This window comes from Siphateles boraxobius, unplaced genomic scaffold (genome assembly GCF_051911475.1).
Source record: "Siphateles boraxobius isolate OS27281-9 unplaced genomic scaffold, OSU_SipBor_1 15, whole genome shotgun sequence".
Taxonomy (NCBI): domain Eukaryota; kingdom Metazoa; phylum Chordata; class Actinopteri; order Cypriniformes; family Leuciscidae; genus Siphateles; species Siphateles boraxobius.
In genome coordinates this window covers 2,658,035-2,666,575 of record NW_027508755.1, presented here as the reverse complement: position 1 = coordinate 2,666,575, position 8,541 = coordinate 2,658,035, and the positions used below count along the sequence as shown (strand labels likewise).

At 38.9% G+C, this 8,541-nt stretch overlaps 1 protein-coding gene across 1 annotated transcript; it reads right to left on the bottom strand.

Annotated features, from left to right (window-relative positions):
• Positions 1 to 1,713: 1,713 nt before the first annotated feature.
• LOC143738639 (uncharacterized) lies at positions 1,714 to 7,906 on the bottom strand. Its single transcript, XM_077230671.1, has 3 exons — positions 7,378 to 7,906; positions 6,425 to 6,536; positions 1,714 to 3,034 (listed from the first exon to the last, which is right to left on the bottom strand). Exons 1-3 carry the CDS (start codon positions 7,392 to 7,394, stop codon positions 2,843 to 2,845), a joined length of 321 nt encoding a protein of 106 aa, XP_077086786.1. The 5' UTR covers positions 7,395 to 7,906; the 3' UTR covers positions 1,714 to 2,842.
• Positions 7,907 to 8,541: the final 635 nt, after the last annotated feature.

Sequence of the window (8,541 nt, the reverse complement as noted above, 5' to 3'; positions counted from 1 at the left end):
TTATCAAGGATTCCAGTCAGATTACTTAATTGTTGATAAAGGTGTTCCTCAAGGCTCAACTTTAGGCCCCTTACTTTTTTCAATCTTTATCAATGACCTTGCACAAGTTTGTTCTCATTGTGAATTAGAGCTCTATGATGATGATACTGTTGTCTACGCCTCTGATCGGGATTTGTTGCACGTTCAAAGAACTCTTCAATCTGACTTTGATAAAGTACAACAGTGGTTGTTCATTAATAAACTTCTTTTGAACATGAAGAAGTCCTGCTGCATGGTATTTCCCACAATACAAAATCTTCGTTGTGCTTCAGGTTTTGAAATAAAGTTTTAGATGGGTCCCTTATGCAGATTGTTGAGGAATTTAAATATTTGGGCCTTTGGCTCGACTCCAATCTTACCTTTAAGATACACATTGATAATATCATTAGGAAAGTATACGGATGTCTTAACACTTTGTACAGATCAATTAATTGTTTTTCAATTCAAGTTAGAAAAAAAAAATATTTCTCAACTGGTAATACCAATTATTGATTATGCAGACATAGTTTACACTAATACCTTTGAGTCAAATCTCAAACCTATTAATGTTGTATTCAACTCTTTTTGCAGATTTATATTGAAATGTCCATTTAAAACTCACCATTGTTTTATGTATGATTCATTAAACTGGTTGCAACCTTAACAACGAAGGGACTACCACTGGATTTTATTTATCTTCAAATGTGTTCATTTCAATTGTCCTGAATATCTTAAACAGCATTTAATACCCTATTGCTCAACATACTCACCGAGACACCTCCAATGTCCAACATTTTTTAAGGTTCCAAGGTCACTTTCTGTAGCTGGTAGGAGAGCATTTCATTATAAAGCCCTTCATGACTGGAATAACCTTCCTCTTTATTTGAGGTCTATCTCTTCAATTGGTTTATTCAAATCATCACTTTTTTCTTTTCTTAAAACTACATGTTCTTGTAATTAGGGACCACATTGGTATTTCATTTAATCATCTATGTAGAAAACATATAGTTGTATACATCTTTTCTTTTATGGTTTTTCTCTGACATTTCTGTGTGAGATGTGACGTTATACTGCATGTTACATTTTGTATAATCCATACTGGTAAATGACGCATTAGTTGTTTAATGTATTTGGCTGATTTTGGTTAATATACTTTATTAAGTGTTCTATGTTATTTGTGGGGTCAAGGGCAGTTGAGCGGGTTGATGTTTTGTATGTGTATCTGTGTTTTTCTTATGTGGATGCTGTGTGGTTGTCTTTTGTGTCTGTACATGTATATATAGATGCAGGACCCCCTTGAAAATGAGAAGTTACTGAGAGTGACAGTTCTCCCCTTATTAGACGGCGCATCACAGCTATTGCAAGACGAGCATTTGTGGTCAAAAATTGTTAAAATGTTAATTTTTTTATTTATAAAATGTCTGCTAGTTTGTCTAGATAAGACTCTTATTCCTCGTCTGGGATCGTGTGGAGACTTTGAAGCTGCACAAACTCACATTTGGACCTTCAACCCGTTGGACCGCATTGAAGTCATTACATGGAGAAAAACCCTGGAACGTTTCCCTCAAAAACCTTAATTTCTTTTCCACTGAAGAAAAAAAAAAGACATGAACATCTTGGATGAAGTGGGGGAGAGTAAATTATTATCAGGAATTTTTAATTCTTTAATGGCAAAAATAAAGAGTTCAACACAGGTTTGCTTAAGAACATCCATCTTTATTTAGAAATGTAGATGATCTGAATGTAAAATGTAAATGTACATCTTTCCATACAAAAAGGTATAGTTAAAAATAAACAACAATCTTTTAAAATGCAATCTGAGTTCGAACAGCACGCAAGAAAACCTCGGCAGGGTCTCGAAGGCCTGACGCCTGGATGAGCAACCAGCTTTACTGATGGTTGTGAGGCGAGAGATCCTGCAGAACGCTGTCGAGATTAGCAGGAAATCCCTTCTGCACGCATTCGTTACAGCACTGCAAACTAATCAACGCAATACCCGGCCAAGTTTATATGCCTCCCATCTCAAAATGTGGTCCGAATCAAGATTTTTTGATCAACAAGTGCAAATCCCCTCACTAAAATGTTCCTTTATCCTCCAAAAAAAAAAAAAACACACAGTGTGAAAGTCACAAAAGTTTGCATCATAGTCAAGCCGTTATTGCTTACAATGAACACTTTTGCGCTCTAGTTAGTCAGAGAGCGTACAGTACCAGGGCGTGTTTTCCATCCGATGACATTTCAACATAACAGAGAGAGAGAGAGAGAGAGAGAGAGAGAGAGAGAGAGAGAGAGAGAGAGAGAGAGAGAGAGAGAGATCTAGGAAAGCAGGTTTGAATGAGGATGGAGATGAAGAGGTTCTACCCTGTCGCTACTGGGATTGTTGTGTTGCCTAAAGTACTGACTTCGGCACCGAGTCGATACTGAAATTTTAAACATGTGACGCTTTGAGCGCAATCATAAACACCTCTTATTGGACATTGTACTCACACGCTCTTCAAAGATGTCTGTGATTGGCTACGATGATCAGCGCTTCAAAAACATGTTGTGAACGTACATCAATGACGTTCTTCAGCGAGCGCTTGCACACATACACACGCGTGCGTTTGAAAACAGGCGTCTATCAGTGGACCGGTCCTGCTCAAACACTCCCGCGCATTGATCATTGCAGCCAATCACAGACACATTCGATGAGCTCATGAACACAATAGCCAATCAGAGGTGTTTATGATCACGCTCAAAGCGTCACATGTTTAAAATGTCAGTGCCGACTCGGTGCCGAAGTCAGTACTTCTGAGCCCACTGTGGGGTGGTGTTTTCCTGAAAGTCATCTGTGCTTGGCCTGTCGGCTCTGTAAGCTGTGGAAGTGGGCTTCCCGCAGGACTCGGTTGATGTGCTGGTAGGACAGCGGGTCCAGGTGTCCCGACTGCTTGGAGGCACTAATGGGACTAATGGGGCCACTGTTGCTCCCGGTGGCGGATTGATCCGGACTGCTGATCCAGCTCTCGCTACTGGACGACTGTGAAGAAGAAGAAGAACCGCAAGATTGGGTCAGCAACATCCCATCCTTATCAAAGCCACACGTACATAACAGAGATCTCTGGGAAATGTGGCCCCTTTAAGAACCTTATCGGGGACTATATCTTGTGGCGTAAGAATATTACCAAAGTTCCTTTAAGAACCTTATCGGGGACTATATCTTGTGGCGTAAGAATATTACCAAAGTCCCTTTAAGAACCTTATCGGGGACTATATCTTGTGGCGTAAGAATATTACCAAAGTCCCTTTAAGAACCTTATCGGGGACTATATCTTGTGGCGTAAGAATATTACCAAAGTCCCTTTAAGAACCTTATCGGGGACTATATCTTGTGGTGTAAGAATATTACCAAAGTCCCTTTAAGAACCTTATCGGGGACTATATCTTGTGGCGTAAGAATATTACCAAAGTCCCTTTAAGAACCTTATCGGGGACTATATCTTGTGGCGTAAGAATATTACCAAAGTCCCTTTAAGAACCTTATCGGGGACTATATCTTGTGGCGTAAGAATATTACCAAAGTCCCTTTAAGAACCTTATCGGGGACTATATCTTGTGGCGTAAGAATATTACCAAAGTCCCTTTAAGAACCTTATCGGGGACTATATCTTGTGGCGTAAGAATATTACCAAAGTCCCTTTAAGAACCTTATCGGGGACTATATCTTGTGGCGTAAGAATATTACCAAAGTCCCTTTAAGAACCTTATCGGGGACTATATCTTGTGGTGTAAGAATATTACCAAAGTCCCTTTAAGAACCTTATCGGGGACTATATCTTGTGGTGTAAGAATATTACCAAAGTCCCTTTAAGAACCTTATCGGGGACTATATCTTGTGGTGTAAGAATATTACCAAAGTCCCTTTAAGAACCTTATCGGGGACTATATCTTGTGGCGTAAGAATATTACCAAAGTCCCTTTAAGAACCTTATCGGGGACTATATCTTGTGGCGTAAGAATATTACCAAAGTCCCTTTAAGAACCTTATCGGGGACTATATCTTGTGGCGTAAGAATATTACCAAAGTCCCTTTAAGAACCTTATCGGGGACTATATCTTGTGGCGTAAGAATATTACCAAAGTCCCTTTAAGAACCTTATCGGGGACTATATCTTGTGGCGTAAGAATATTACCAAAGTCCCTTTAAGAACCTTATCGGGGACTATATCTTGTGGTGTAAGAATATTACCAAAGTCCCTTTAAGAACCTTATCGGGGACTATATCTTGTGGCGTAAGAATATTACCAAAGTCCCTTTAAGAACCTTATCGGGGACTATATCTTGTGGTGTAAGAATATTACCAAAGTCCCTTTAAGAACCTTATCGGGGACTATATCTTGTGGCGTAAGAATATTACCAAAGTCCCTTTAAGAACCTTATCGGGGACTATATCTTTTGGCGTAAGAATATTACCAAAGTCCCTTTAAGAACCTTATCGGGGACTATATCTTGTGGTGTAAGAATATTACCAAAGTCCCTTTAAGAACCTTATCGGGGACTATATCTTGTGGTGTAAGAATATTACCAAAGTCCCTTTAAGAACCTTATCGGGGACTATATCTTGTGGTGTAAGAATATTACCAAAATCCCTTTAAGAACCTTATCGGGGACTATATCTTGTGGCGTAAGAATATTACCAAAGTCCCTTTAAGAACCTTATCGGGGACTATATCTTGTGGTGTAAGAATATTACCAAAATCCCTTTAAGAACCTTATCGGGGACTATATCTTGTGGCGTAAGAATATTACCAAAGTCCCTTTAAGAACCTTATCGGGGACTATATCTTGTGGCGTAAGAATATTACCAAAGTCCCTTTAAGAACCTTATCGGGGACTATATCTTGTGGTGTAAGAATATTACCAAAGTCCCTTTAAGAACCTTATCGGGGACTATATCTTGTGGCGTAAGAATATTACCAAAATCCCTTTAAGAACCTTATCGGGGACTATATCTTGTGGCATAAGAATATTACCAAAGTCCCTTTAAGAACTTTATCGGGGACTATATCTTGTGGCGTAAGAATATTACCAAAGTCCCTTTAAGAACCTTATCGGGGACTATATCTTGTGGCGTAAGAATATTACCAAAGTCCCTTTAAGAACCTTATCGGGGACTATATCTTGTGGCGTAAGAATATTACCAAAGTCCCTTTAAGAACTTTATCGGGGACTATATCTTGTGGCGTAAGAATATTACCAAAGTCCCTTTAAGAACTTTATCGGGGACTATATCTTGTGGCGTAAGAATATTACCAAAGTCCCTTTAAGAACTTTATCGGGGACTATATCTTGTGGCGTAAGAATATTACCAAAGTCCCTTTAACACGAGTCATTTCACTTCTTTGAAACGCAAGTGCAGCTCATATCTCTTTGAATGGGGAAACATCAAATTCTCCGAAAATGTTCCGATTAAATCTCATATTTGAAATCACCAATTAAATCTGACAACAACGGTCTCATAATTTTTGTTTCTAAACGCTCGAATCATGACAGAAAACAACTTTTTTTTTTGCGATGACTTTACTAATCTGCGATTGGCTCTTATTGAGAAGGCGGGAGTTACTACGCCATATTGAGCGTTGCACTTTTCCCCATTCAAAACCATACGAGTGACGTGTGTGTTGTGTTATTCTGTAGTCTTTGGTTCAAGTTTCATGTCCCGATGCCATTCCTACACTTTACTTTCTCAACTGTATTACATTACAAGCCAAAGGCAGTTTTTAAAATCTAATATTTAAACATACATTTTGTTTTCCTAAGTTATTTGCTCTGAGGTCCATTTCTGACTTTGTGGCGCTCGCTCGCTCGCGCACACACACACACACACACACACACACACACACACACACACACACACACACACACACACACACACACACACACACACACACGCAATGAAAACGGCACATTAATACAGAACGGTGATCAAACTGACTGGAACTACCTGTGCATTAATAGGTCGGATCAGAATCGAGTATTCATGCAGACCATGATATAAAAAAATATTGAATATTGCATCCTAAATTTAAGGATTTAACTCATTATTAGCTTTACATCCACTCACAAACCCCCGCAGTTGCTAGCATGACTTATAGAAGATCGATACGCCATGACCTCAGCGCTGAATCAAGGCCCGCTCACACCATGAGCGATAACTATATTATTATGGATAATATAGTGTTTATTTTGAGTGTGTGCCATAATTTTGTTGTCTGAATGCTAGCGGTCTTTAAAGCAGGATGGAACGGGCCTCAACTTTAAATCTGTTGCAGTAAAGTGGAGAAGTCTGCATATTTTGGATGCATTATTATGATAACATCATATCAAAACATGACCGTCGTGATGACGTGTTGTTGATGTCACTTCTTACCTCAGACTCCCATGATTCCCTGCCCGTCTCAGGGCTCTGGAGGGCCGAACTCAGTCTTTTGGCCTGAGGCATCTGAGCATCTTCATCATCACCTTCAGCGCGCTGGCGTTTCCTTCACAGCATCGTAACAGACGATCAGCAATAGCACGTTAGTAATTGATCCGTTTTATTAAACATACTTGTATATTTCACATATGGTCAAACTTAAATTTATTCAGACACCTTCAACATTTCTCACATTATCACGGTTTACTCGCTATAGTTAGAAAATGGTAATAAAATATAACAAGAGTTATCAGATCAGTTGATATTTCACTGGTTTTGTCCGTCCTTCTGTTAGACTGTCTCACAGATGAATTATGTTGAATATCTGTCAGCTGTTAAATTTAACTACACAATTAGATAATACCAGTTTAGATCAACCAAATACTAAGCAATGCTTCATTCTGTTCAGTCTGTGGTGTAAAAAGGTCGCATTAGTAATTAAAGAAAAAACACTTCAGAAAAACATGGTCAGGTCAAAGTGTCGGGAATCATTTTTGCTCCCAAATTTATCATCAAAATTACTGATAGTCACTGTATGAAGAATTTTTAGGTATATATGTCACAGTTTACTTTATTTTGCAATCCTCACTTACATAAATGAACTATAGTGTCCTGCACACACTAGTAGAGAAATCAAAAATTATATCTGGCGTCTGAATAATTTTTGGGTTGACTGTATATTCTAGATTATATGTATTTGTATAATGCCAAATTGCATATTAACTTTCTCAATTCTGATATGAATGCTACAATCTAGCATAATATCCCTCTCTCTGAGTTTGTGTGAATCAAGATGTATGACCCAGAAAAAAAAGAGAGACAGATCTGCCCCTCTGGGATTAACGTTACTAGACATGTCGTGTTATTTTCATGCAATAATAAAGCACAGTGAATGTGTCCTCTCTCACCTGTTTTCGGTCAGCATGTCTGTGAATGCCACGATCTCGTATCTTTGCGTGTTTTATTGAGCTCTTGGATCAGCTCTGATCAACAGCCTGCCTTGTCATGCTACACTCAACACTTCATCACACCTCTGCTAACAGCTTAACACACTGATACACACGACATGTTCGGCTCAAAGCGGCTCGATGGCGTTCAAATCACTAAATTACATGTAAGAAAACAAGCGAAGGTCGTATTTGATCAATTCTGCCGTCATAAACGTGTCAGACTCAAACTCATCCGGCTAGTCTCTATCATAGCTTTGTGCTAATTAACACTTCACTAACTTAGCAGCTGTAAAACATCGCGGGATCGTCGACTAATTTAACGCTGCATTCTTCTTGGAGTCCTACTTTTATAGAAGTAGCATATATAATAAGGTTCTTTGTGAATATAAACCGGCAATTCGTCTATTTAGTGAGCCTGCGCGACACAAAAACACCACCGCGGATGCTGTTATTTACATGCCACTGCGCATGCGCGCAACTCAAGCCTGTAAAACACGAGGTCGTAGCGCGATTGGCTGATCGCGTGATGACATCATGTCATGTGTGCACGAGCGTTTCTCTCCTCATCTTGAGCTAATTTATTTAAGAACAAATTTGTATTTTATGACTTTATCCATGCAGTTATAACGATATATAAGGACATTTTCAAAATATTGGGGTCGGGTACATTTGCGTGACGCACGTGATCACATTTATAACAGCTGATGCACTGTTTTCTTAACTCCAGACGTGTATTCAAATGTAAACATGCGTTCTTTTTCAACGAGAATAAACGGATTTTTTTTTTAGAATCTCCTTTATCGGAAGGCAAGTTTTTTTTTATATAATGTTTTCTGTACAGTTTTTTATACACACGAAAATTGTGTTACTTCGATTACGTTATGTACTGTATTTGGAAAATGGGTTGCGATGCTTGTGAAAAAGTAAAAGATTCAAAGGGAAATTTGCCAAACAGTGTTTTCCTAGCAACTGCCTAGTGCGTTTGGAATTTATTAATCCTACTATGGCTATTCAGGCAGAGGCCTGGCTTATGAATATGAATTAGAGCCGACTGACGTTGCTTAGTAACCTTTCTGGGGCGTCCAGTTACGTAAACAAATCAACGTTATTATTCAGGAGTCA

Coding starts and splice junctions, on each gene's coding strand:
- LOC143738639 (XM_077230671.1), bottom strand. Junction 3,035..6,424: donor GGGAATCATGGGAGTCTGAG/GTAAGAAGTGAC, acceptor TCTTCTTCACAG/TCGTCCAGTAGCGAGAGCTG.